Source organism: Macaca thibetana, chromosome 7 (assembly GCF_024542745.1).
Source record: "Macaca thibetana thibetana isolate TM-01 chromosome 7, ASM2454274v1, whole genome shotgun sequence".
NCBI classification, from domain to species: Eukaryota; Metazoa; Chordata; class Mammalia; order Primates; family Cercopithecidae; genus Macaca; species Macaca thibetana.
This window is the reverse complement of record NC_065584.1, coordinates 159,284,796-159,312,759: the sequence shown is the minus strand read 5'-3', so window position 1 is coordinate 159,312,759 and position 27,964 is coordinate 159,284,796. Positions and strand designations below refer to the sequence as shown.

At 56.9% G+C, this 27,964-nt stretch overlaps 2 protein-coding genes across 3 annotated transcripts in view; one reads left to right on the top strand and one right to left on the bottom strand.

The window, feature by feature from the left end:
* CLK3 (CDC like kinase 3) overlaps positions 1 to 11,347 on the bottom strand; it is a 15,507-nt gene extending 4,160 nt beyond the window's left edge. Inside the window, exons 1-7 of one of the 2 annotated variants that reach the window (XM_050799845.1) lie at positions 10,187 to 11,347; positions 6,656 to 6,807; positions 5,782 to 5,998; positions 3,791 to 3,887; positions 3,447 to 3,513; positions 998 to 1,114; positions 48 to 214 (exon numbers count right to left, since the gene is read on the bottom strand). In XM_050799845.1, coding sequence (XP_050655802.1) covers positions 48 to 214; positions 998 to 1,114; positions 3,447 to 3,513; positions 3,791 to 3,887; positions 5,782 to 5,998; positions 6,656 to 6,807; positions 10,187 to 10,630 — 1,261 coding nt within the window. In that variant the 5' untranslated portion in view covers positions 10,631 to 11,347. Of the gene's footprint in view, positions 1 to 47; positions 215 to 997; positions 1,115 to 3,446; positions 3,514 to 3,790; positions 3,888 to 5,781; positions 5,999 to 6,655; positions 6,808 to 10,135 lie in introns of both variants that reach the window. The other variant, XM_050799846.1, reaches the window with a different exon arrangement.
* LOC126959305 (uncharacterized) lies at positions 5,658 to 27,964 on the top strand. Its single transcript, XM_050798190.1, has 11 exons — positions 5,658 to 5,940; positions 5,984 to 6,024; positions 6,645 to 6,762; positions 7,670 to 7,722; positions 9,912 to 10,088; positions 10,210 to 10,329; positions 10,414 to 10,668; positions 15,626 to 15,726; positions 15,798 to 15,896; positions 17,630 to 17,819; positions 27,541 to 27,964. The coding sequence occupies exons 1-11, from the start codon at positions 5,658 to 5,660 to the stop codon at positions 27,709 to 27,711; spliced, it is 1,608 nt and encodes a 535-aa protein (XP_050654147.1). The 3' UTR covers positions 27,712 to 27,964.

The following is a 27,964-nucleotide window of genomic DNA, read 5'->3' as shown; positions in this document are numbered from 1 at the left end:
CTGTAGGCATGTGGCTGCCCATGCTTCTTTTGAGGGTGGACACTTACATCTAAGGGCGTGGCAGAGCTGGTAGGCCATGTGCCGGACATGTGGTAGGGGGTAAGGCTGGAAGTTATTCTCCTTCAGGAACTCAAAGGTGTTCTTGCCCAGGAGCTCAAAGGCGATGCACATGTGACCATGGAAGTTGAACCAGTCAGACATCAAGACGCACAGGCTGGAGGAGGAGGATGGGCAGGGCTCAGGCTGTGTGCTGGGGGCCTGCCTCACCCCCTCTCTCAGATGAAGACAGTTCCCAACTCTCTCCTAGGCCACCGGGTCACACACCAGAACGCAGATACACACAACGCAAGAGAACCACAGCAAGAGCACTTCTCCCCACCAGCCATCATCCAATCCCCAGATGAGCTCTGGGCAAGGATTAAGCTTCCTGCAGTGGGTAGGGGAGATGTCCAGAGTTCTGGTCCAAGCCCTCCAAGCTTCCCTACTTATGATGTGGGAGAAGCCCTGCCTCAGAGTTGCTGAGGGAGACATGGAAAGTGCTAGTGCACTCTGCAGGACTGGTGCTGCTTTTCTCGACCTGCCCACTCTGCTGAGCTTCGTGAGGGTGTGCTGGATTCACCCATCTGCCCAGGCTCAGCACAATGTGTGAAGGAGAGTGCTCAGTGTGTTTGCCACAGAAAGGCCCTCCTTTGGGTATCTCCTACTATGTGAAAGCCCCAAACGGCTTCATGTTTTTATCTTGTCTTACGCCAAACATAACCCAGTGAGCTCCCCAATTCACAAATGCAGGCCTGGGAGGCCTGCCTCGGGCCACAGAGCCAGCTGAGGTGGAGCCTGGACTGCAGTCTAAAGGCTTCCAGCAAGACCTTTGCCACACTCCCCTGGCTCTGAGTGTGGGGAGAAGGCACAGTGCAGACGGGTGAAGGGACACTACTAAGCCCCTGGGGGTCCAGCAGCCCCACTGAAGGCTTCCCTCCCACTCCTTGCAGACACTCACAACTTGTTTTCTTTGTCCTTCTCCTTGATTTTTTTGAGCACGTTGATTTCTAGCCGGGCAGCCTCCCGGTACTTGCCCACATTGCGGATGATCTTCAGGGCAACCTGAGACTTCCCTCTGGTACCCGGGAAGGAAACAGAGGTTCTCATCAGCAGCTGCCCAGTCCTTCCCCCACCCACCACCCCAATCCAGCAACTCCCAACAAACACTGCTCCAGGAGCAGCCTGCACTGAAGAAAGCAGATACTGGATGCCCAGCCTTCCCCATGCAACACCAGACCTTTGCCCACCCAACAGCAAGCTCCCTGACATCTGTGAGTTAATGCTCTTGGCATCCATGCCAGCCTTAGGCTTTTATGTTCTCGGCCACTGCCAGCTCCCAAAGGAGTGTGGGAGAGCAGAGGCCAATCCTGCTTACCCAGCGCCAGCCCAAGAGCTCACATAGTGACCTAACCTATAGGCCAGGCAGCCCCAACCCTGGCCAGGCTATCCCACCCAGAGCCCTCCTGCAGCACCTCTTGACCTTCCTGAGCTTGTCTGCAAGTCTGAGCCAACAGGGATGGGGGTGCCAGGATCGAGTAAAGATCTGGCAAGAGGTAGGGGTACCAGCAAGGGTACCTCTCACTGTGGGGTCCAGGGCCACTCCTTTTACCGCCGCACCTACCTGCCACAGCGTTTATCAGTGACCACAAAATGCCAGGAACCCTTCTTAAGTGTCCAGAGAAGATTTTAACAGTCCCTGCTCTGTGCTTCCCACCCCCAACCCCACCCCAGGAGGCCATCTGCAGGGAGCCAGCAGAGAAGGAAACCTGCTGAGGTCTGGCTGCCAGGCCCTGTCAGGAAAGGACTGCTAGAATTCAGATGTCCAGTGGGGAACTTGAGTGAGACAGCCCTAGCCTGGAAGGGCATGTCTGAGGCCTCAGGGAGGCTGACGGTGGTGCCTAAGGCTCACAGGCCCAGGGTAAAGGGATCTTCTAGAGAATCCCCTGCTTTTCTTTCCCTATCCTATTTTCCCAGATTCTCAGGGGAAAGGTCATGCACTCCGGCCTCCTCCTGAAACAGGGTCCCTCCGTGGCATCCCAGTCCTCAGCACAGGGAGCTCATCACTTCCAAGGCAGCCCTGCCAGAGTTGCATGGCTCTTACAATAAGACCCTGCCTTTCACTGAGCTGAATTCTGCCTCCGCATGACAACCCCCACTGGCCCTGGCTCCCTTTGAGTCCTTTGAGTGAAAGTAAAGGTTCCCCGGACCCTCCACCTGCCCCCTAGTAACTCCAGAGGCTCATTTTCCCTCCAGCTCCTCAGAGAGGAGCAGCCCAGACCGCCTACTTGAGTCTGCCATGTCTCCACCTGGCCATGGTATAGTTGTGCATGTCCCTCCACCCACTGGTCCCAACCCTAACCTCTTGGGCCGCACTGAGTCATACAGGCATTTGCATGGAAACTTGGAGCAAATGGAAACTTCCTCTCAGTCTACCTTGTGGGCACAGGGAAGGCTGGATGCCTGGGTCTGAATGACCTGAGTACCCCATTTAATGTAGGAGCACTACAGCGCAGTGGTGGCCAACTCTGCTGTTAACTGGAGTATGATGCAGGCAAACCCTGAGTATGTTTATTCATCTCTGCAACAGCGAGGGCCACATACGGGTGGCACGCGGCTCCAATGAGGACACGAGCACTTTGTAGCTGAAGTGCCAAACCAACTAGAGCGCCTACAGCAGGGAGGCAACTGACTCCCTGGAGGTGGCCTCCCCAACCCAGACCTATATGAGAGGAAGCAAATGTTCTAGTCTTGTGGAATGGTGAAGGAACAAAACTACTGCACTGTTGGGCTTGGGAGAGAGTGAGGTGCAGCATGACACACATAGGTATACCCCACTCTCCTGGGCACACTCAGCAGAGACCGCACACTACCCTAGCCACACTGAAGAAGGCAGCGGCCTGCTTGGTGAGAAAGCCCAGGGTCATGTTTCTCTCGACTAAGATCTGCACAGCCTCAAAGGCAGACCCTCAGGGGATGGGACTTATGCCCTTAGGGCTGGGCTTGGTGGTACTCCTAGCCCCTTGCCAGGCCAAGAACCTAAAAGTTATCACAGCTCCAAGCCATAGGGGAGATATAGAGGCAGCTCCAAGCCATAGGGGAGCTGGGGCCTTGGCCTTGTTCTGATATCCACCACTACAGTCCTGGAGAAGTAGAGAGATTAGAACAGAACCTTTCACTGAGCAACAATTCTTGGGCAGTGTTGCCACATACCTGCAGGACCCAAGAATTTCTCCCTTATTACAGGGGATCAGCAAAACCCCAACATGGACAGGTCAGAACCCTACTTTGATGCCACCCTTCAAAAAGAAAAAAGTTAAGCTCTGATAGCTGCCACCCTCAAGAACTCAGGCCAGCTCTTCCCAGGAAGATCACATCCAGAGCCAGCTGTACTGCCCCAGCTCGCTCACCTGGCATGGTCCAAGCACTCCACCACCTTGCCAAAGGTGCCTTCACCCAGGTTCCCCACAATCTCATCTAGGAGAGAAAAGAAATTGGGCATGAGAATCTGGAGGACAGGGAGTTGGCAGCTCCTGCAAGTTCACAGCATTCAAATTCTCAAAAACAAAAAAGGTTTCTCTCTCACTGCTACACTCTTTAAAATGGAAGTTGCTAGTGTCTGTGTCATTCAGGCAATTACTGGTGGCCCCGCTAAGGCACCACGCGCACTAGAGGCCCCTCCAGGCAGGAGAGGTCTCGTCTAACAAGGGGGGTAGAAAGTAGAGAGGTAAAGTTTTACGAAAGGTGGCTGTACATCGCTCTTGGAGCCAATCGCCGATCCGGCACACCAGGTGACCCTCCTTGTCATCTTCCACACTCCGGCTGCTGCGCTTACTGCTCTGTTGGCTTCTCTGCATGCACCGCCCCCCGAAACGCCATCCGACCAATCGCATGGTAGGCGGTTCCGATTGACAGATTGAGGTGTCAGTCAAAGGCAGAGGTGGAGACGGTGAGGAGCCGGTGGGTTGGTTGGTTGGATTTTCCAGATCCCAGCATTTCATAAGGCACACAGCATATATAACGATAGGGATATTGCAAGGGACACGTCAAGACACAAACTGACTTCAAAAACAGAAAAGTAAAAACAGCTACAGGTATGTAAAGAAAACTCGGACATTATCTCTAAGAGGAGCGCCACAAACGCTCAGGAAGACGACCTGCCTCTGCTGCTGAGGGCCACGCTGTGAGGAGAGCCATCGCCCCGACTCCCTCCTCCTCCTCCTCCGAGTCTCTCCCTCCCAGGCCCTCCCATGTGGCTTTGGCCAGAGCGGAAGATGCAGTGAGAACGGTGGCGCAAGAAGGCAGCTGGCCCCGCCTGGGTCCAACCATCCAGACTGGTCAGCGGCTGCTCCGGCTTCAGCTGCAGAATGCCCAGCCTGTCCTTGCCTGCCTCTGTTCGCCCACGCAGACTTGCACATGCCTGACAGCTGCCACTCAGAGCCAAGCTGCTACCTGCCTCCAGACGGCATCCTTGGCCAGACTTCACCATCACTACCAGAAACAGCCTTCCGTCAGCAGCCCTCCTGCCACCAGCCTCAAGCAGGAAAGCAGCCTTGGATCCTCTGGGCCGGTCAACTGCAAGGCTTCCTACCACAATGGCCCACACAGGCCCCATGCCAGCTCCTGCCCTGGCCTTGGCACCTGTGCTGCTCACAATCTAGGCCCATCCCAAGCCTCACGACGATCGATAAGAGGGCACCAAACAGAGAAGCAGAGCCAAACCTGCACTGCCATCCTGTGGCAGCATGTGGCAGTGTGCAAAGAGGCCAAAGGGCCATGCTGCAATCGCCTGCACAGTCAACCCTCAACCTGTGGCCACTCAAAGAAGTCACAGAAAGAGCTGGGCAGAGAAGACGCCTGGCCTCTCCACCGCTCCTCAGGGGCCTCAAGGCCGGCAGGGGGGAGGCAGGGAAGAGGGATGGGGGAGAAGAGAAGACCGCACGTAACCTCGGAAATACACAACTGGCTTTCCTTACCCAGGGAACTGAGCGCAGTGAGGGCTCCAGAGACCTTACAACCCTCCGTGCTAGGAATACTGGCCAGGCCCCGCTCTGGGCATGTGGCCTGCAACTGGACAAGGCCTGGGGCAGCAGCCTTTCCACCATTTCTTCACATGCTCCATCACACAGGCACCTGCCCCTCCTCACCGCGACTGCCCCTCATAAAGAGGCTCGGCTGGAGAGGGCCTGGCTGGAGATTAGAAGGGAAGTTCCCAGTCTGAGCTGGCTGACAGGCAAATCCTCCCGTCCTGTGAGGCACTCCAGACTGGGGGCCTTTGGGAAGGGGTATGCAGATGAGACGCAGAGGTGGATGCAGTCCACATCAGAGCACTCAGTTACACGAGGAGGCAGTCTCTGGGTGGGAAGGACCAAGCCATATAGCTGCAGACCACCATACCAGCCACTCTACTAGGATCCTTAAGAAGTGTCCTAAGAAGTGTCCCCAGCCACTTGCACCACGTGGTCTGTGTCTAGAGCACTGTGTAGACATAGACAGGCCAGAGGCCAGCCAGCATCGGAGCCAGAGTTCCTATAGTTGCCACTGGAAGGGGCCAAAAGACACAGGGGTCAGGACCCTGTGATCAGCCCTGCACCTGGACCAGACAACACATACACACACACATGCACGCACACCAGTGCACGTGCACAGGGCTGGCAGTACTCACCCGGACCAGCCAGCCTGAGAGAAGGCTAGGAAGAGATGAGGCCTTTAAGCCCCAGCCAGCACACTCTGGCTACCACTCACCGAGGAGGCGCTGCTACAAGACCTGGTGCGGCGTTTGTGGCAGTGGTGGGCGTGCTTGCGGGTCCGGTATGGCCCCCTCTCCCGCGATCGCCGACGATGACGAGAACGTGAAGATCCATAGTAGTCCTCTCCAAAGGATGGGCTCCGCTCTTCACACCGGTATGTATCGCTGTCACGGCGCTCCCGGTACCTCCTCTGGTAGGGCAGGCGGTCATGGCTGCCAAAAGGGGGATGGGGATGCTGGTCAGCTGGGTCCTTACTGTTAGCAGGCAAGAGACCTGTGGTAGGGCCACTGTAAAGGGCTGAAGGGGGACAGCCTATGCTAAAAGCATCCAGACTGGTGAGAAATGGCTGAGAGGGGAGGGTGCAAAGGTACTAAGCCTGCCCTCCAGAGCCCTGTCCAACAGCAGCATCCTCCAGCCATAGGAGGAGGGGTACAGGGGAAGGGGAGTATGGTAGAGGGCCTCCAAGGGTTCTACACCCTCCAGAGTTCCCTGTGGCCTGCTGCAACTCTTAAGTTTGGCCTGGGGGCTGAGATAGGCCCAGGGAACAACCTTTCCAGGGGTGAGGTTATGTTCCTAATCCTCACCGAGGAAGGCTTAGGAGGTTAAGCAGGAAAGTTGCCAGCCTAGAAAATGGGGGAATGTGTAGGGAGAAAAGGCACTCCAAAACAGAGAAAGACTGGGCGAGAAGGAAGGCAGCTACTGCTGAGGCCAAGGCATGCAGGTGAGGTTAGTGGAGGAGCCCAAACAGGACAGGGCAGGGATCCAAGGACAGCTGGGCGGGGATGGAGTCATCTCAAGGAGTCTGGAGTTGCCACAGCTGAGCCCAGCTGACAGAAGGAGCCTTTCCCTCCTATCTAGTTTCCTCTCACCTTCTGGACCGAGATCTCCGTGGGGGAGGCTCCCTTCGGGACGGGTATCGCAGTCTCCCTTCATGTTCCCGACTGTAGGACCTCCTCCTCTTCCATCGGTAGCTCAGGTACGGGTCTGGTTCAGGGGAGCGGTATCGCTTACAGTGATGCATCTAGACCACGAGGAACAGAAAGCCCTGCTAAATACACAGCCAGCCACCTCCAGCCATGGGGCTGCCTGGGGCTTCCCGGTTGCTCCTGAAGAGGCCCATTGTTCTGTTTGGAGGTGGCCCCTCCCAGAGGTTTATGAAGCAAGAAGAACTCTGAGGTCACACTGGTCAAACAGCAGACAATGGGAAACAACCTTCTCTGCCAGTGAACAAACAAACAGCTGCCTCCCAGCAGAGCATCACTGGCCTGGTGGCCTGAGTGCTCAGGGAACTGGGTGAGCCAGGGCCAGGGACTGAGGCAGGAACCCTGGGACGGTGAACACTACCGCAGGGAGATCAAAGGCAGGAGAAAGGGGAGCCTCCTACACTCCATTCCCTCCCGCCTGGGGAGTCCCGTGAAGTGAATGCTCTATAAAGCCAGAGGCCAGGTAAAGGGCTGTTGGCATGGAGCCAACACACGGGAGGCGAGGGCTCAAAGACCTCAAGTTTGAGAAGCTGAACGCTGTCTGGCTGAGGCCCTGAACTGGACCCCATTCAAGGAAGTAAGGACCACAAGTGAGCATGAGGAGCCACAACAGAGACGAGAAGAGCAGCCCTTGGAGAAAGAGGCATACAGGCCTCAGGAACATTCCATAGCCCTCCTGAGGGTCTACCCAAGGAGACGTGGACCCAGGGGGTCTGTCCAGCCCCTGCTGGCTCATCCTGGGTCTCAGCACTGGGTAGGATGCCAAGGTCCTCAGAGTATCCAACTTTCTTGCCAGAGGCCCATTTAGTACCCTTTTACACCACCACAGTGCCCTGCCAGGTGCCTTGCCTTTATCCTACAGTACCATTACTGTCCCTTCTTCTAGCTCTCCGGCTCTAGTATCCTACCCCTACGCCTATCTCAGAATAGCCAGAGGGTTAGTCATCTGGCAGGTAAAAGAGCCTTGCCTCACTATCCCTGTTCAATGAGGACTTATATCCACCACATGAAATTGCCAGGCTGGATCCGCCACCAGCGGAGAAAGCTGGCTCTGTGAGGCCAGCAACCTGCTCCACCCATACATGAACCCGACTGCCTCTATGGAGCCAGTCTTCTTCCCAACACTCACACTTGGCCACAGCCAACCTCCAGTCATGGTCAGTCCTGAGCTTGCCTGGCCAAGCACATTTTGTACAAACCCACTGAGGCTGCCCCATCTCATCAGCAGGGTCCATCAAGAGAAGATCAGCATAGAACAGCTCCCCATGCATGAGCAGGACAGTGAGGCCTATGTGACCACACCCCTGGGAGCCTCTCCGTGTCCCTAAGAAAGCCCTCCATCTCCCCACTAACATGTCTTCCCCCATTTACCTGGGAAGTCTTTGGAGATAAACATTTTGTAAAATCACCTCCCCAGAAGCTTAGATTTGTTGTTTTGGTAATCAGTTGACTAATGTTTCACTGTTTTCCTGCAATTACTCTGGGTCAGGTGCCCAAGTTATGGAATGAAAGCAGTAACTCACATCCCACTAATTGACCCAGAAGATGCTCCACTGGCCAGGGCACATATCATGCCATAAGGCAAGTATGATCCTGCCCATCCTCACTGGGCAGACAAACACCAGAACTGGAGGACATGGTCACGGTCACACCAGGTCAAAGACTCCCTCCTGGGACCTAGAAGATTCTTATGTCCATACATATTCACATCAATGGAGAGCACAATTTCAGAGTCCTATAGATGTCCATCTGATTCATGGCATGCTACTTCTAGCTGTGTGCCTTTGAACAAATTATTACACTACTCTGACCATCAGCTTCCTCTTGCATCAAGGGAATAGTAATCTCTTACAAGGTTCTATGAGGATAAAATATGTCTGTCCTGTAAGTGAAAGGCCTAGCACAGCTTTGTGCCCACAGAGGTACTAGTGGCAGCTTTTCATGAATCATTTAAAAGTTCCAGATAACACTTCAGGGGTGTGTTAAATGCCTTACAGACATTTTATAAGTCCCTTCCAAGGAAACTGGGAGGAGAGAGCTCTGGCAGAAAACTCTAAACTAAATCCTAGTGCTGTCACATACCAGCTTCATGACCTTAGACAAGGCACTCTAGGCCTTGGTTAGCACGCCTGGAAAACGGAGATAACATTTCCCAGCCTGGCAAAAGAGCTGAGAAGTATGAGAGTTATAAGGTACCGCACACAAAGCAGTAATAAAGAGTATCCTTCCTTTAACACATTCTAGGCAAGTAAAATATTGGAAATAGCAGATATCATCCTCCCAGCCAAGGCTCTAGGGCCTATTTCTCAATTATTTCTGATTCTCTAAAACCTCAGCAAACAGCTTGTTTAAAAAGCAGCTAAAGGCCACAATTATGCTTTGGGAAGCTCTGCTCTGCACAATAAGGAAAATGGTGATGTGAAGGAAACCAAGCCAGGGATGTCAACTTTGAGTACAGGCCTTGTCGGCTTCTCATTTGCTGTTCCTGGCCAGAGAACTGGGCTGACTAGAAGTGCAGCCAGCCAGGTCAGCGGCTGCCCTCCCAGATTCCAGCCACCCCAGCACCCATGGTTATTTTTGGCTGGCACTGCCCTACCACTGCAACCTCAAACCTGCCACCTAGCAAGCCTCTACCACCAACGGGTGAAACGCTTCTTCTTTTCAAGGACATCAAGGAGGGAAGCTGGAAGGCCGCCAACTCCGCCTCTGCTGGGGGCCTGGTTCAGGCAATTTCCACCCCAGCTCCACATCAGGGCACCCACACCCGGAACTAAAGCTAGAGACTCCCAGCAGGACGGAGGAGCAGCCAGGGGATTTGTACTGTCAGCTTGGCCTAGCCCATCCCCCGGGCTGGAGCGGCTCCATCACCACAACAAAACACACAAGGGGGCCTGCGCTATAGTTCGCGTCCCTTCCTGCCGCGCCAGGTCCCAGGGGTCTCAGAGTCCCCTCTCCTGTAACCGCCACCAGTGGCGCCGAGGGGAAACCCGGGGGCAGAGGCAAAGCCGAACTGGGCCAGAATCAAACTCCAGGCCGCCAAGGGAGGAGTCGTCTGTGGACCAAGTCTGAAGCCAGGGGTAGGGGAGGTGTCTGAAGGGTCTCTGGCTATTCCACGTCGGACCCGACCCCATTCCGCGGGCAGGCACAAAGCCTAAACTGGACTCTTGAGGGGCCCCAGAGACCGTTCAGGCTCCGCCTTCAACACCGTGGAATCGAGGTCAGGGTCCGCAGTGACCGCCCTCCGGGGCAGAAGCAGCGGGTCAGGGGTGAGAGGTCGAGGCTGCGGCCCGAGGTGGGCCGAAGAGCAGAAAGAAAGGGAGTAAGCCGAGACCGAATGGCACCAGCGCGCCTGCCCCGCCGACTCACCCCCGGCCGCCGCCACCGCTGTCGCCGCCGCGGGCCCCAGCCCACACTTACCGTCTCCCAGGATCCGGCTGCAGCTAGGCCCCACTCCCCGCTCCGAGCACTTCTTCCGCTTCCGGCTGCGACCTCCGCCCGTGGCGGCCCCGCCCCCTCGCGTGACGCAGGCGTCGCGAGCCCCGGCTCGACCCGGCTCGGAGGCCTGGCCGCTCTAGCCCCCGACTCGAAGGCTCCGGGACACCAGCCCTCTCCGCTCCGGTGGGCGCCGCGGCCTCGGAGACTAGTTCCGGGAGGGTCGAGGGGACGGGCCCGGCCCGGCCCGCCTCCCGCCGTGTCGCGGCGCACGTAGGTTCCCCGACCTGACAGGTGCGCGGCCCGGGCCGGCTGGGCTCTCAGAGCCGAGACGTGGGGCCCCGACCCGGCCGCGGGGCTGGGCCCGCTCCGTCGCCCCGACCCCGCGTGGTCCGCCAACTCCCTTCTGCGCGCGGAGAGGACGGGCATTGTTCTCGGGGCCCCGGAGAGCGCGAGAGCGGCCTGAGGTCTGTGCGCTGGGGCTCGGGAAGGCGGACGCGACTCCGCTTGCGCGAAACGAGCGAACGACACATTGTCTTGGTGTGTGCGGGTTTTTCGAAAGCCGTGGTGGGGCTCCCAGCTAGCCAGTGCGTGCGGGGCAGTTGCTGGGAAGACACCCTAGTGCTACTCTGGCGGGGCCTGTCGGCGGGGCCGGGGTCTGGCGGGGAGGAGATCCCCTCTCCTTGAGCCCCCTCCGGTGGAGCAGCTTCCTGCCAGCCTGCGTGGCCTCTCCGTTAAGACTCCCCCGCCAGACAAAACCCCCGCCAGCCGCATCTCCGGGCCACTGGACAGCCCCGTTTGGCAGAGGCCTCGAGCGTGAGGTCACCAAAATCCCTGACACCTACTGTCCCGCGCCAGGTCGGGCAGGATTACGAGGCCCTACTTTGCAGATGAGAAAACTGAGGTGGGGCTCTTTTGAGAGACCTCACTGTGAGCGTGCGCGTCCCTCCCGGTCTGGGAGTGGCGTCCCCGGCCTGGCGAGCGTCGTGCAGCAGAGCGACAGGGCGTGGCGCCTAATTGTCCCCACGCCACGCGACGGCTAGAAACCCTCAGTCGGGGCGGACCATCCCTCCAGGCACCGCCCCCTCTTCGGGACCGCTCCGCGGGGGCGCCAAGGGTTTCCCCACCACCGTGGGGCTCCCCACCGGCCGGCCAGCCGCTGCCCAGCCCATACCCACTCCCCCGCGGGGCTGGGCCCGCCCCTGACGCGGGACGCTGTCGCAGGGGGGCCCCCCTTCCAAGCTGCGACTGTGCTTCAAGTCCTTCGCCAGCGGCTCTCCCTGAAACGGGGGATCTCACAGCATGATTTGTAGGGGTGTTTAGTATCCCCCAAATCTCTGCCAGCTCCACCACGGCTACCGGAAGTAAACAATAGACGCTAATTCAAAACTAGGTCCCCTTCCAAAAAATTACAAAAATTAGCCGGACTTGGTGGCGCGTGCCTGTAGTTCCAGCCCCTTGCAGCGGACTGAAGCAGGAGGATCGCTTGATCTCAGGGGGTTGAGATTGCAATGAGCTGTGATCACACCACCGCACTCCAGCCTGGGCGACAGAGCGAGACCCTGTCTCAAAAAACAATAAAAAAAATCTGCCAGGCACAGTTGTTCACGCCTGTAATCCCAGTACTTTGGGAGGCTGAAGTGGATGGATCACCTGAGGTCAGGAGTTCGAGACCAGCCCGGCCAACATGGCGAAACCCCATTTCTGCTAAAAATACAAAAATTAGCTGGACGTGGTGGCACGCGCCTGTAGTCCCAGCTGCTGGGGAGGCTGAGGTGGGAGAATCACTTGAACCCGGGGGGCAGAGATTGCAGTGAGCCGAGATCAGGCCACTTCACTGCGGCCTGGGCAAAACAGCGAAACTCCATCTCAAAAAAGAAAGTCAGGAGCCGCTTAGGTGTACAGGGGGGTGACCCAGATCAGCTGCTGAGGTCCTGCCCCATAAGGTCCTACCTCAAAAGCTGAAGATTTTGAAAAATCCCAGGCTGTCTGAGATGCCATTCCTGCCTGGTCCCCATGGCCTCAGCCACACTAGCCAGGTTCCATCCCAGGGTTTCATCAGCTCAGATGAGGTGGGAGGCCTCTGTGGTGTCTCCTCCTCCCACCACTTAAGTGTTGCCTGAGTTTCCATGGCTCCAGGATACCAGCCCTGAGGAATGGATGTTCTCAGAGAAGCTCCTGTCCCCAGCCCTTCCCTGAGCTCCAGGCTCTGATGGGGTAAGTTAGTCACCTTCCTACCAAACTGCCTATCATTAAGAATCCAGGAGTCCCTGCCTCCCAGTCACGAAGCAACTCTCTTTTTCTGAGGTGGAAAAGAAGCTATCTCCCAGCTCTCTCCCTCTCCACACTTTGCAGCCTGGAGGCCATCCTGCCTGGCATTCTACCCTTAGAGTTTCATTCTTTTGTGGCTTTCACAGCTTTCAGACACTTGGAGAAAGATGTGCCCCCAGGTGAGGTTTGGGTAACTCCTCCTCTCCCATCCCCACCCCAGAAGAGGCTTGCTGCACCTCCACTGCCCCTCAGGCCCAAGCTCCTGTCTCAGTCCTCAGCCTCTGTGGAGGTGAGGACTGCAGCATATCTCAAGGGCACCTGGGGAGGTGCCGCTGCCCTGCATCCTCCCAAACCCCACAGCTCTTCTCACCCCTCTTGGTCTCCCTTTTGCCCCCCACCTCCACTTCCACCGAGCTTAGGGCTCAGCTCACTGCCTGCCAGGCCCAGCTGCTCTGATGCCCTCCTTGTCCTATTGTCCTTACTCTCTCCTCTGTCTGCCTCATCTGACTGTGACTTCTCTGGAGGCAGTTGATTCACCTCTGAGCCTTGGCCCCAGGGTCACCTCCCTGGAAAGCCTTCCTGGGGCTGCCCTGGCCTGCCCCCCTGCTCAGGACAATCTGGCCTGCATGTGCACTCCATTCTGTGGACAGTGAGCCCCTCCCAGACCAAGCTGGGCACAGCACAGGTTCTCACTAAGGGCAGGGGGCTGCCATGGAAAACCCGTCACTACTGACTGGCAAGACAGTGCCTAGGCACAGTGGCATTGTGGGAACAGTGCCCAGTACGGGAGGTGGGGGCAGGGCCAGTCTTCATGGTCCATCTTAGAGAAGCCTTGTGTGGCAGTGATATTTTGGAGGGGAGGCAATTTTGGAGGGGCTGCAGGAGCCTGGGCCTGGAGTAAGGGGAGAGGAGAGTCAAGCTGTCCAGTGGGGAGAAGGCCTGGTGGGCGATGGTGCCATCCTGAGTGGAGAAGGCCTGGGAATGTGAGGAGTGGGGAGGTCAGGGTGGGGGTGGTAGAGGTGCCAGGTGTACCCACTGCTTAGGTGAAGACAACGCCTGTGTACTTTCAGAGCCTGGGCAGGGTGCCTCATGCCCAGGGTTGGGAGTCGGGAGGCAGTGGACTTGGGCCCAGACCCTAGAGGTGAGGAGGGTGATGGTGAGGGTTGTAGGGATGGCAACAGTGGCAGAACAGCCCCTGTCTACCCTCTGACCTCCCTCACCAAGCTGGTGGGTGAGAGATCCGTCAGGGCCTCCATCTTACAGCTGAAGCTATGGAAGGCAGAGAGGTACCTGAGCAGTGACTTGACTTAAAGGCTCTGACACCCACATCATAGCTAAACTGTGGGGTCCCCCAAATGCTTCCCTGCCATTTCCAGACTCCCACACTGGAAGGGGGAATGGGGCTCTGGTGCAGACGGTGTTGGGTGGGAATTGCAGCTCCTCACGGGACTCCCTGCCAAACTTGGGCACTGGCTTCCCTTCAGGAGTGCCTGCTGCACCTCCCCAGACCTGCTGCTGTGAGGATAATGGGGTTTGTGTTTATTTAGCAAGTGGCCACCCCTGGCAGCACCCACAGCTCATGGAAACCATAGGGAATTGAGAACTCTTTAGTGGAGTTGAGGCTGGTGTTTAGTGAAGTTCCAATCACCAGGAGACTTTCGGGCCAGAGGATCAGGGTTGAAGGGTTTTAGTGCGTGCTCAGCCACACTGCCTCAATTCTGAGTCTGAGAAGAGGCCTCAGAGCCTGGTGCTTTGGGAAGCCAGGACTGCCCCGATCTGTCCTGCTCTCAGGGCCCACTGAGGCAGAGCCTATGGACTTGATGCCCAGCCCTGCCCGCTGTCTCCAGAGCTCCTATTTCCTTGGGGCATTGGACCATGTCTGCCCACCAAGCCCCACTGAAGGGTGCAGGTGAGCATAGGGAAGTTGGGCACGGCAGCTCCCTTGGCCCCGGGCTGAAGTCTGGCTCCGCTCTCCCTGGCAGGTGCTCCGACAGGGCCCCTGAGCAGGACTGGAGGCAGTCAGAGAAGGACCAGTGGGAGCAGCTGGCAGAAAGCAGGCGGCAGAGGGCCGAGCTGGCCAACCATCTTCGGGCAGTGCTGGAGGCCCTTTGGGAGCAAGCCCTTGTGCTGCAGAGGCGAGAGCGTGAGCTGGGACTCAGCTGGTCCTAAAGCAGAAAGTGAGGCCCTGTCCTCCCCCACTCCTTCTTCCTGGGCTTTCTGTAGCTGAAAGGAGGTCCCCTGAGCTACCAAGATCTCCTTAGCAGGCTGAAAGCTCCAGGATGCGCAGAGCCAGTGTCAACATCTGGTGCCATATTCTCAGGGAGGCCTGCCGGGGTCTGGGGCACCCAGAGGAAGGGAAATGGAGTCCCCAGCAAGGCTGCGGTGTTGAACAGAGGTGTCTCTGAATGGTACCCCTGGAAGGGTGCAGGGTGTTGCCTGGGAGGCATATGCTCGGGGTGGCTAGGGACAGCGCTGGAGGTGAAGGAAGGGCCAGGGTCCCTGTGGCCCCCCAGGGAGAATCTGAGGGAGGGAGGGGCTGGTTTTAGCTCCATAGACTGAAGAGCTTCCTTAGAAGCGCAATCTCTCCAAGTGAAACAGGCGATCCCCAGAGAGGGGGAGATGACTGTGCAGGCTGAGGGTTCTTGGGAAGATTACCAGCATCCCTACCTCGTGTGAGGGAAAGGGACCGTGTGATGGCCCAGTTACCCAAGCCTTCAGTGACTCCGTGTCTTAGCTCACAGCTGGCCCTCCTGGAGCCACTGCTCCCTTACTAGGCCTGGGGGACCCTTGGGACCTAGTTGACAACCTCATGTCTGCCCGCCCTTTAGCATGCCACAGCAGTTCTGCTGGCCTCCACCCTGAAACCGGTCAGCAGCTGGAGAGCAGCTGGAGAGGCAGTGTATCTCGGGCCCAGCTGGAGGCAGAGGATGCACAGCTGGAGCGTGTCGTGATAGATAACAGCCGAAAGCAGCCCCTCAGGGCCCCAGGGCACGGGTCCATGCTGGGCTGTCAGCTGGGCTGTTGGCTGCCAGTCCGCCTGTGTTATCAGAGGCTGCAGACACTGCCCTGCCTGGTGGGAGGCAGGGAAGCTACGCCTACCTATCCGAGGCTCTGTGCTGCCTTTGACCCTCCCACTCAGCCTCCTCCCAGCAGGTGGAGTGCTCCCTGGCCTGCCTGGAGCAGGAGAGGCACCAAAGGCAGGGATCCCAGGGACAGGCTGAGTGGAGGAGGCCAGACCAGGACATAGAAGACAAGTGAGTGGGGCTGGGCTGTGGGGGAGGGGTAAGGTGGCAGGGAACAGGCAGACAGTCCCTTCTACCCACAGGATCCTGCTGCTGCAGACAGAAGTGGAAAAGGCCCAGTGGCGTTTGGACCAGATGACCCACAGCCTCTTGGCCCAGAGCCCAGCCCGGGGATACCCCAAGTGGGTGCATGGCAGGCCGTGAGCACTGGCCCTGCCATACCTTTGACCCTGCCCTACACTTTATTCTCTGGTCCTCATTATTGGAGCATTATCTGGAGAAGGAGGGCAGCACAGGGGCTTAGTCCAGCCCAGAGAGGGATCCTCTTCCAACATTTGGGAATACCCTGGGATCATTCAGTGACTTCCCTCCTGGTTCAGATGGGAAACTGAGACCAGAGGGCAGAGGAGAGCTTGTTCAGAGTCATAACTTGAGTTGGGGCCAGGACCCTGCCACAACATGCCCTGAGGCATCAAGGGTCTGCCTAGACTACCCCAGTGTGGTCTGGAAGCTGGAAGGAGACCCCAGGATTCTGGACCAAGTGTATCCACAGGAGATGCTGGTGCCAGGCCTGCAGATCCAAGAGCAGAGCTGGGATGGAGGCAGGGCCCAGGAGCTTTGGGACCCAGACAGAGTCTCCATGCCAGCAGCTGAGACCCCTGCCCAGGCTCAGGACACAGTCCATCTGCAGGAACAGTTACTGATGCTCACTGAGGTTGGTCAAGACAGCTGGCAGGGGCAGCCCCACAGGAAAGGGAATCTGGGCATTAGCTGATCCAGGCCATGCCCATCTGTACCAGGGGGCAGAGGCAAGGGAGCCTGGGCCCCATTCCTGGGGGATTCCAATGTAGGGCGAGGGGATCTAGGGGCACAGAGGAAAGGAGAATGACAAGGAGAGACAGATTCTAGCAGCGCGTCCACACAGTGAGACTCCAGAGAGCACCATCCTCGTCCTCACATAACTGGCCCCCCTGCTAGTGTGCAGCCAGGCGCTGGTTCAGAGTCAGCGCCTGGAGTGTAGAGGAGACTGCGGGCTAGGGTGGTTAGAGAGGCCTCCTGGAAGGGCTGAGACCCAGATGAAGTGGAGTTTGGGGCCTCTGAGGAGAAGGGGCTGCATGGGTAAAGGCTGGAGCCCCACAACCCTGGTGGAGGCTGAGCCACAACTGGGTGGGGTAGAGGTCTCCCCAGGTGAACAAGAGACTCAGAAGAGCTGGGCCGGAGCTCCCAGCAACTGGGGGCCTGCTTGGAGCATTTGCAGCATCTGTAGGGAGAGCAGATGGTGTTGGGGGACTGTGTGCAGGCCCTGGAGGCAGAGCGCACCTGGCTACTTCTGGAGAAGGTGGTGCTGCTAGCAGTAGTGGGTGTGGCCCCGGGCCAAGAGGCCTGGTAGGTGGCTGCTTGGGCCCATCCTCAGACTGTCCAAGCCAGGCTGGGGTGGGTGCTCTGTTCTCACCATGGGTGAGATGGCCCTCTCAGCAGGCGGTGGGCCAGCCTCTGTCACCAGCTGGCTGAGGGGGAATGGCCCAGAGCCCTAAACCCGGAATCACTTGACCAGAGCCAGTCTTCCTTCCCCAGGTATCAGCGCTCCTGGTTTTCACATTCTGACTCTTATGGGGTGGGAAATCTTTCAGCTTCAAGAAGTCCTGTCTCGCCTACACATGGCCAAGCCCCTCCTGCTGGCCCAGGGGCAGGTGGGAGGTGGGGGTGAGATGACCTTAGCTGCTGGGTGCAAGTCAGGGTGCTGGAGAGTGGAAGTGCCCAGTACAGAGGGGTTCTGTGTGTTCAGGGAGCCATGAAAGAGGCATCTCTGCCCCACTCCCTGTCCTAGCTCATAAGACATAATAATCATTGAAAGGGAGTGGGGTGGGGGTGATCTGGGGTCCATGCTATACCTGGACTGCCCCATTTCTTCCAGTACACTCCAGGTCCCGGAGGTACCAGTGCCCCTCAGGAAACAGCTAGAAGCACAAGAATCACATCCCAGGCTTCATGAGGAGATGGCTGAGTACTGGAGGACACGCTGGCACCAGGTGGCAGTTGCCCTGAAATTTAAAGAGGAGGAATTGCAGAGACTCCAGAGGCAGAGTGGGACCTGGCCTCCCCAGGTGGGCACTCTCTGTCTCTCTCCTTCTTCTCCACCCCCCACAACCCTGTTCTCCCCATTGTCTTCCCCACTGCCCAGTCTTTCCCATACAAACCAACTAATCTCTTACCCCCTCGTTAGGATGCCCCCATCTTGATCCTATACTTCCTTCCCATTTTCTGGCTCTTCCTCATCATGCCTCATCATTCTCCATCCATGTGTTCAGCATGCATTTATTGAGCATCTGCTACATGCTTGGCCCTCTTCTGTGTGCAGAAGCAATGTCAAATCAGATCACTCCTTGTCCTCAACAGCTTATGGTTTGCGGGCACCCGGTAATTGAGCAAGCAATTATTTATTTATTATTGGTTGATTTATAATTGATTGATTGATTGCATCACAGTCTCTGTCACCCAGACTGAAGTGCAGTGGTGCAATCATAGCTCACTGCAGCCTCGAACTCCTGGACTCAAGCGATCCTTCTGCCTCAGGTAGCTGGGACTGCAGGCACGCATCACCTTGCCTGGCTAAGTTTGTTTTTGTTTTTGTTTGTAGAGATGGGGGGGGTCTCACTACATTGCCCAGGCTGGTCTCGAACTCCTGACCTCAAGCAGTTCTCCCACCTTGGCCTCCCAAAGTGCTGAGACTACAGGCATGAGCCACTGTGCCTATTTTGTAAGCAATGATAATTTAATGTGCCAGATGAGGGAAGAGGCACAATGGGAGTTGGTTAAGGGGTGGCAGATAGGAGAGTCCCTCCCAGAGAAGGGGTTTCTGAGCCTCTGAACCCTCACACAGGATAGACAGGCATTTCCAGGAGGAGAGAGGGAATGAAGGGCATTTCAGCAAGAGGAAACTGCATGCGCATACACCCAGAGAGACAGGTGAGGAGTGTTGTAAATAGTCCCTGATCCAAATGAGGAGGAGAGTGGGTGCAGGGGTTACTATGGACATGGGACAGGGGCCACATCTAGGGTTTAGATGTCCCAGCTTCTGTCTATCTGACTCAACTCCAGCTTGGTGGCTGCCTTCTCCTGGTCAGCATCCGTAAGTCTCCTGGGCAAGTGTATGTATGCATGGGCAGACAGACACACAGACATGCATGCACATACACCCCCCCAAGATACATATCAGACATGTGCAGACACCCCCAGATATGCACACAGAGACACAGAGAGAGAGACAGACGTTAGCCATTATGATTGCAATGAGGTGCCTGGAAGCCATAGGGAAGTAGTGTTCTAAGGACCCCAGGTGGGATCCACACACTGCCACAAGACCCCCGACCGAAGCTGATGTGCTGATCGCAGTGGAAGGAAAAGGAGATAAAGTTTAGCTGGACTTGGGCCTCAGAAAAGGCTGAGTTGGTCTAAATCAGTGTAGCTCAAACAGGTACACAGCTGTGCTCAGAGGGGGCTGTTCCTAAAATCAGAAGTGTAGTCTGCCATTTTATATTTGTACGGAAGAAAAGCTCAGGTTTTTTTTTTGTTTTTTGTCTATTTCTCAAACCAGACCCTTGAGGGTCAGAGGATATATCCTCAGGGCCTGGATGAGCTATATTCTTTGGTCAAGTCTGAGGATCTGCAATGGACGGTGTCAGTGAGAAGGTAGTGGAGTGACAGAGGGCTGGGCCCTCGGCAGATTCGTCTCCTAGCAGGAAGTGGTGCTAGGTGAGCCAGATGCACTTAGCCTGCACATGATGCATAAGCCAGTGCCAATTTGGGCCCCATGTGTAGGGCCTTCCAGCCCCTCAGAGACTGCCCAGGCCATTTCTGCTCCCTCCCTGGACCCCTAGAAGGCCAACCCAGGATTCATCTACGGGCAGATGGGGACCCTGGGCTCTGGGCCTATCCAGTGAGGATGGCCTAAAATGCAGACCCTGGGTCCTAGGCAGGGGTCCTGTGCAGAGTGGCTGATGGACCAGACTAGCAGCACGCTTCCAGCAGGGCGAGGCTCTCAGAGATGGGGCAGCAGCTGGATAGGGTCTGGATGAAGCCATATTACATGAACGTCCAGATGGCCAGGGGGTTTGAGGGCTTGCCGCCCAGTGCTCCCAGGGCCTCTGGTACGCTCCACCTCCAGTCCCATCCCCAGCCTCAAGCTCCTCCACCTGACCCTCTCTGGGTCTCTACCTCAGTCTGTCTTCAATCCCAGGATTCAGTAGTCTGCACTGTCCCCAGATTAGTGGCTAAGATTGTGGGTTTAAATCTTGGCTCCACAATATACTAGCTGTGTGACCTTGGGCAGTTACTCTGCCTCTCTGGGCCTTATCTGTAAAAGTGAAAATAACAGTTATCTTCCCTGAATGGGTGCCTAAAAGGGTGACATTTGACAAGCATGTGAAAACACATGGTATTCAGTCATGAAGCATTAGCCACTGATTGCACACTTCCTGGTGCTGCGGTGTGGCCGCTTTGAGGAGAAAGTTCTGCTCAAAATCAGGGTCCTTTTGGGGCCAGAGAGCTGCCACATGGGGCTGGATCCCACTTACCCTGTGTGAGTTTGCTAGGGTTGTGGTAATAAAGTGCTGAAGATGCTAGCTTCAATGGCAGGCATTCATCGTCTCTTGGTTCTGGAGACTGAAGTTCACGTCAGGGTGTCGGCAGGGTTGGTTCCTCCTGAGGGCTGTGAGGGAGGGTCTGTTGTAGGCCTTGCCCCCAGCTTCTGGTGCTTTGCCAGCAGTCTTTGACATTCCTCCTGGGCAAGGGATGTCTGTGTGGCATCTCCCTGTGTGTGTGCCTGTGTCCACATTTCCCCTTGGTATAGGACACTGGTCACCTTGGATGAAAGCCCAGCCTATTGACTTCATTTTAGTCTGATTACCTCTGTAACGATTCTGTCTCATTAGGAGGTACTGGGGACGTCAGTATATTTTTTTGTTGTTGCAGGGGATGCAGTTCAACCCAGAACGCCTCCAATTTGCTTCCTGCTACCTTCCTGGCTGGGTGGTTTGGTTTGAGTGTGACTTGGGACCTCAGGCTCCCAGCTGCTCCCTCTTGCTTTTCCCATCATGTAACCACAGGACCCTCACGCAGCTGCAGAGAGGCCAGACTGTGTGCTGAAGGAGCTGCCGTGAGTCTGGGTGGGCACCACCCAGTGAGCCCCCAGGCCCCTAGTCCACACGCCAGCCAGGGAGGGCAGGCCAGGGCCCAGGAGGAGATCCGCTCCCCTCTGCAGGCTGGACCTGCCCAAACCCAAGAACCAGGGTGAGGGTTTCTGCAGGCATGAGAGGATGGGGTAGCAGGGCCCCTAGATGGGAATGCAGCCTGCCCCTCCCTGGCCAGCCACAGGAGCAGGATGCAGGCTCTGGAGAGGGAGAACGACCAGATGGCTGCTGGGATCCAGAGGCGAAAGGTAGGCAGGAGCTGGCTGCTTGGGGTGGTGCGAGGTGGCCCCACCTACTGTCAGGGCCCCCAAAGAACCCCTCCTGAGGACCCTAGAGCCCTCCCCAAGCCTGAAGTCAGGGACTTGTGCAATAAAGTGGAGGCCCGGGCTGTACCACAGCCACAGCTCTTCTCATGGGGCCTCAGCTTCCTGTGTGTTTAATGGGTCCCAAGCTCCCCACCCTGGCCCTGAGTACCAGGGTGCTCAGGCCCGGGGGTGTGGGGCCTCCAGGGCTACTATGGCCCATCTGTCCATGAACAGAAAGGGCCTTGCCCTCCAGCCTGAGCTGGGTGCCTGTGGGCAGGAGCAGGACTTTGGCTGCCACTGGCACCAGAACCCTCAGCACCAGCTGCTAGGGGTGAGGGTTGGGTGCCCCCAGGTCAGGGTGGCCTGAGCCTGCCCACCCAAGGACAGGTACATAAGGATCTGGACAATCCTGGCCGGGCGCGGTGGCTCATCCCTGTAATCCCAGCACTTTGGGAGGCTGAGGTGGGTGGATCACGAGGTCAAGAGACTGAGACCATCCTGGCCAACATGGTGAAACCCTGTCTCTACTAAAAATACAAAAAATTAACCAGGCGTGGTGGCAAGTGCCTGTAATCCCAGCTACTTGGGAGGCTGAGGCAGGAGAATCACTGGAACCCTGGAGACAGAGGTTGCAGTGAGCCGAGATCATGCCATTGCACTCCAGCCGGGGCAAAAAAGAGCAAAAACTCTCTCTCACACACACACACACAAAGAATCTGGACAATCCTGCCAGCCTGAAGGGAGGGCAGCCACCTGCCTTCTTCCCACAGGGCAGACCCCAGCAGAGACCCCAGGCCAGGCTCCAGAGTCTGCAAAGGGAAGGTGGGTCTCACCTCACCCCTGCACCACCCAGCCCACTGTGGCTTCTCCTGGGTACTACACAGGTATTTACCTGAGTGGGCACCAGCCAAGCCCCACCCACACACCTCCGGCCCCACAGCCTGTGGGTGGAGCCACTGGGAATCCTCACTGGCTGGTCAAGCGACAGGGGTTCCACAAACACCAATGGAGATTCCAGTCCCAGCTCTGCCACAAACTGGCCAGTGGCCTTAGCCAAGCCCCTCACTGCTCTGGGGCTCAGGTTCCATCTGTACTTTGGGTGTGGTGCCTGGGGGACTCTGGAAGCTCTGACACTCAGTAATCCTATGACCCTGTTCAGTTTACTCACTGGGTCACTGTCCCTGCGTCACAGTCTCCCCAGCTCTATAGAACTGTGCCTGTGCCCCAGCTGAGTTACCCAGTGGCCTTGGTGGAGCTAATGATGCACAGAACGGGGTGGGGGCAAGGGGACAGGGTCCTACTGTCCCTGCCACATCCCAGCATCGTTTCTGTCTCCCATACCCCAGGAGCTGTGGGACCCCAGTTCTGCCAAGGAACTGGAGTCTGCAGTGTGGACTCTACCAGAGGCCAATGGGTGAGCTCAAGGGCAGACTGGGGTGGAGCTGGGACAGCCCCCTCCAGCGGTGAGAGCTAGTGTGGGGCAGCCCTGGTTGCCTTCCCTGAGATCAGGCTGGATGGAAGTGGGACCTCCCAGGCAGAGAACTTGGCTGTGGTCTCCCATTGCCATGTGGACAGGGCCCTCTGGGACCACACTGGGCCCTTGTTTCCAAGAGCTGGAGGAGCTGAGACAGGGGCCATGTGAAGTGAAGACAGGGCCTGGGCTGGGCAGGGCAGGGGATGGTGTAGGGAGCTTGGCTTGTTGGAACCAATGAATCGGGTTGGGGGTTCTCCACTGAGCACCGAGGACTCAGCCTAGATTCATCCCAGGCCTGGAACCCCAGCTGCCCTGTCCTCGTACAACCTCAGCGTGGCCCTGAGAGGGGACTAGGCATCACTCCTTGGCAGGGTGGACTCAGCAATGGAGGTGATGAAACAAGTGCGTTGGGGAGCAAGGCTCTGCGGGCCTAGCCCTGTGCAGGGAACCTGTACGGGGACCCTGGGAAGGATGTGGAGATGGAGGGCGATGTGAGGCCTGCTCAGGGGCTCCTGGGCTAGGCAGTACTAGCCGTATGGGGAGCGCTGTGGGAATCAGGGTAAAAGAGGGAAGTGAAGGATTAGGGGTTCAGGGCAAGTGTTCTGGACTTCAGTCACCTGCACAGCTTGGAGGGGAAGGTGAGCCCTCTTGCCCCCTCCCCTGGTGCTGTTTCGTCAGCACTGCACCTGATACCGCCATGGGGGCCTCTTTGGGGCGAAGCACAATCCCTAGAAAGGCCCCTGTGAGGCTGGAGCTCTGAATCCAAGGGAGAGTAAAGTTCTTGGGGAGGCCCCAGATCAAGACATGCTGCAGCCCCACCCTCCTACATCCCAGGCTTCTTTGCAGATGGGTTTACAGCTGGCTGAGATGCGGACTGAGCTCGAGAAGGTCTGCAGTGTGCTGGAAGCTTGAGACTCAGAGCTGAGAGCTCAGCAGTGGGTCCTGGAGGCTGTCCCCCTGCAGTGTGCTTCTGACTGGCCCCCACAGGCTCCCCCATGCCCGATCCCTGGTGCCTGCCACATGGTGCCTACCATGGCCTTGACCTTCCCTTCCTCACACTCTTGTCACTCAAGTTCCTCCCAAGCCCTCGCTGCCCATGGGAAGGGCTCAGCCTGGAATGTACTCACTGTTTCCCCCCACCCACCTCCAAGCTGGTGGAGAGTCTCCCTGAGAAACTGAGGCTGCAGCAGCAGCAGCTGAACAGGAGCTGGTAGAGAAGCAATGACCGCAGGGTGATGGGTGCCTGCGTCTGAGGGGCTCTGGGGGGAGAAACCCCACCCTCCCTCCCAGATACTCCTCAGCCCCCACAGTTCTCCCTCTTCTCTGAGAACCTGGGGCAGGGGGGCAGAGGCATTTAGGGACATGTTGTGGAGGCTGCCATCTCATCCCCACAGGGGTTAGGACGGGTGGGACTGAGCAGCAGCCTGAGGCCTGATCTATCTCCTGGTCTGCCTTCTCTCTGAAGAGGGGAAGCCAGGGGAAGCAGCAGCAGGAGGGGTATGGCAGGGTAGGCTGTGGGGCACAGGGAATCAGGCCATCTGGGCCCCTGGACCTGGAGCAATGGATGGAAGGAGAGTGGCCGTAGAACCGAGAAGTCTTTTTTTTTTTTTTTTGAGACGGAGTCTGGCTCTGTTGCCCAGGCTGGAGTGCAGTGGCCGGATCTCAGCTCACTGCAAGCCCCGCCTCCCGGGTTCACGCCATTCTCCTGCCTCAGCCTCCCGAGTAGCTGGGAGTACAGGCGCCCGCCACCTCGCCCGGCTAATTTTTTTTGTATTTTAGTAGAGACGGGGTTTCACCGTGTTAGCCAGGATGGTCTCGATCTCCTGAACTCGTGATTCGCCCGTCTCGGCCTCCCAAAGTGCTGGGATTACAGGCTTGAGCCACCACGCCCGGCCTGAACCGAGAAGTCTTACACTTCACTCTCCACCACTCCCAAGCTTGGCGAGCATGAGCAAGCCTTGCCTTTGCTAAGCCTTAGTATCCTTCTCTGTAACATGGGAACAGACAGTACCTATGACGTGGGATTGATGTGAGGATGACATGGGACACAGTGCACCGAGGACCGTGCCTATGTTCTCCGTCCTCCTTGGTTTCTCCTGTATCTGGGGTCCAGTTAGGCTGAGTCAGTACCAAAGTCATAAAATCACATATATGTGCCCAGGGGCGGCTGCATATGGGCTTTAGTCACAAAGTGTTTTTTTTTTGTTTGTTTGTTTGTTTTTTTTTTTTGAGATGGAGTTTTGCTCTTGTTGCCCAGGCTGGAGTGTAGTGGCATGATCTTGGCTCACTGCAACCTCCGTCTTCTGGGTTCAAGTGATTCTCCTGCCTCAGCCTCCTGAGTAGCTGGGATTACAGGCATGCACACCACGCCCGGCTAGTTTTGTATTTTTAATAGCGATGGGGTTTCTCCTTGTTGGTCAGGCTGGTCTCGAACTCCCGACCTCAGGTGATCCGCCCACCTCGGCCTCCCAAAGTGCCGGGATTACAGGCATGAGCCATCATGCCCAGCACAAAGCCTATTTTATGCAATGTTCAACCTGCAAGGCTTTGTTTGCACTTCTTGGGATATTCAGGAAATAGTTTGATGTAATGCAGAGCTGCCAGTGACAGACAATACAGCACATTCCCAGGCTGGCGACAGCTACTGGCTTGTGCTTAAATACCATTTCATTCTGACCAAGGTCATCGTCTTTGAGCTCCTGCAATGAGGAGCTCAGTAGGGTGGTGGATGCTGTCCTCTGCCTCAGCTGCTCTTTGGAGGCTTTCATAAAAGAGGGTCAGAGCCACCGATGGCGTCTGGGAGACCCTAAGAGTTCTGACTCTCAAGCTGAGAATTATGTCCTCAGGGAGTGGGACCTGCTGCAGGTCTGAGCACCAAGGGCTGCAGCACCAGGAGGACAGGAGCCTCCAACCATCTCCACTTCACAGCCCCTGAAAGGTAGCATATGGGGACCCTCTAGATGGGGTGGGGAGTGACCTCTGCCCAGTTCCTTTCTGTCCCATGGCCTTCCCGTCTGCAGGTTGTAGAGGGGAAATAGAAGGCTAGAAAGGCCCTTCCAGCTCAGGCTGTTACTGGTTCTAAATGGATTCCTGAGCTGGCCTTCCTGTCCCTGGACAGAGCGGAAGCTACCCCCTGCCCTGCTTCTCTGACTCCCATGGTATCAGCCTCTGTCTTATCTGCCCCCAGATCCCAGCCACAGCCCTGGAGCCCAAGGAAGGGCATCCGAGAAAAGTTGGAAGCCAGGGGCAGTGCCCAGGCAGTGTAGACTGTGCCGAGTCAGCCAGGGGCAGATTCACAGCCTCACTCTGCAGCACAAGAGCTTGAGGTCAGGCCCTGCATCTCTGCCCAGTGAGCTGAAGGGTCCTGGCATAGACAGGCTGAATTGAGAGGCCTCAGTGAGTTGGGCACGGTGGCTCACACCTGCAATCCCAGCACTTTGGAAGGCTGAGGCAGGTGGATGACTTGAGGCCAGGAGTTCAAGACCAGCCTGGTTAACATGGGGAAACCCTGTTTCCACTAAAAAATACAAAATTAGCTGGGTGTGGTGGCACGTGCCTGTAATCCCAACTACTCAGGGGACTGAGGCAGGAGAATCGCTTGAACCCAGGAGGCAGAGGTTGCAGTGAGCCAAGATCACACCACTGCACTCCAGCCTGGGCGAGAGTGAGACTCTCTCAAAAAAAAAAAAAAAAAAAAAAAAGGCCGGGCGCGGTGGCTCAAGCCTGTAATCCCAGCACTTTGGGAGGCCGAGACGGGCAGATCACGAGGTCAGGAGATGGAGACCATCCTGGTGAACACGGTGAAACCCCGTCTCTACTAAAAATACAAAAAATTAGCCGGATGTGGTGGCGGGCGCCTGTAGTCCCAGCTACTCGGGTGGCTGAGGCAGGAGAATGGTGTGAACCCAGGAGGCGGAGTTTGCAGTGAGCCAAGATCGCACCACTGCACTCCAGCCTGGAGGACAGAGCCAGACTCTGTCTCAAAATAAAAAAAAAAGAGGCCTTAGGCAATCGCGGCTGGGCAAAGACTTGGGAAGAGGGGAGGCCCCTTTGGCTGTGCCTTAAGCCCCCAAGGCCAGGATTTCTATGAGACCTGAGACCTGGAGCCTGTCATAGGCAACTGCAGTCAGAGAGGCCTCCCTGGCAGAAACCACTCCTTGTCCCCTCCCTGCCACAGGCCTGAAATGTCCATGTTATATGACTCTTGGTGGATGAGACCACCTGACACTTTCCCAGGGTACCCTGTGGCTAAGAGTAGAGTTGGGCAGGCAGTGCCCAGCACCACAGAGGGTGCTGCGGGACTGTAGGCTTGGTTGGCCCAATTACTGCCCTAATGCCATAGGACAGTGCCTACCAGGGACCCCTTATCTTGCCAGGGAAGGCCTTAGGCACTGTGCTTTAGACATTTCAAAGAGTTCTCATTCACTTGTGTCTCTGATCACACTAGAGTCCCCATTTCACAGACTGCCTGCCCAGAGAATTTGTCATAGGTCACACAGCAAACCAGCAACTAAGCCCGCTGGTCCCCTAATCTGCCCCAGAAAGGTAGTTTCTCAACTGTTCTGAGCTTGACAGCATGACCATCCTCAGGAGCCACAGGCAAAGTGGGCTGAGGCTTGGCATTCCCCTCGAGGTCATCTGGCCATTCTGAATGCCCCTCCCCAGCCTGCTTCCTCCGGCTGAGCCATGTGTCCCCAGAACCCTTCTCAACTCTGTTGCCCACCCCTCCCTCCATCTGCGCCTTCAGTGAAGCAGTTTCTCAAAGGAGGGGTCCTTGGTACCGTGGAGGGACAGGACACCTCTGGGAATTCGTACCCAGGTGCGTTCACGCTGAGTTCTTCATGACCACTCCTTCCAGCCTCAGCTTGTGGATCCAGAGCTGGGTACTGAGCCGTACTGGACCAGTGGGCCCCCTCCTGGGATCGCTGGACTTGGAGCAGAAGAATTCCTCCAGGACTGGACTGGACACACAAAACTTGGGAACTGTCAACTGCCCTGTTATTCACCTCGTGAAAAAAGCTGGATTTAAATGAGAGCGAATGGAGCTGACAATTCCCAGAAACTCGAATTGAGATGGTGAGATTTTAGTTCAGCCCAGGGCGGTCTCATGAGTGGCTGGTAAAGTTGAGCTTTGAGGTGGTCTTCAGAAGGAGAGGAATACCCTCCGCGGGCAGAGCTTCCCGGGTTCCGCGCCCTTTGGGACGTCAACACAGGTCCAGCTGCCCTTAGGCTCCTCCGCACACCCTGGCTCCAATAATAAATCCCTTTCCTCTCTGCCGCCA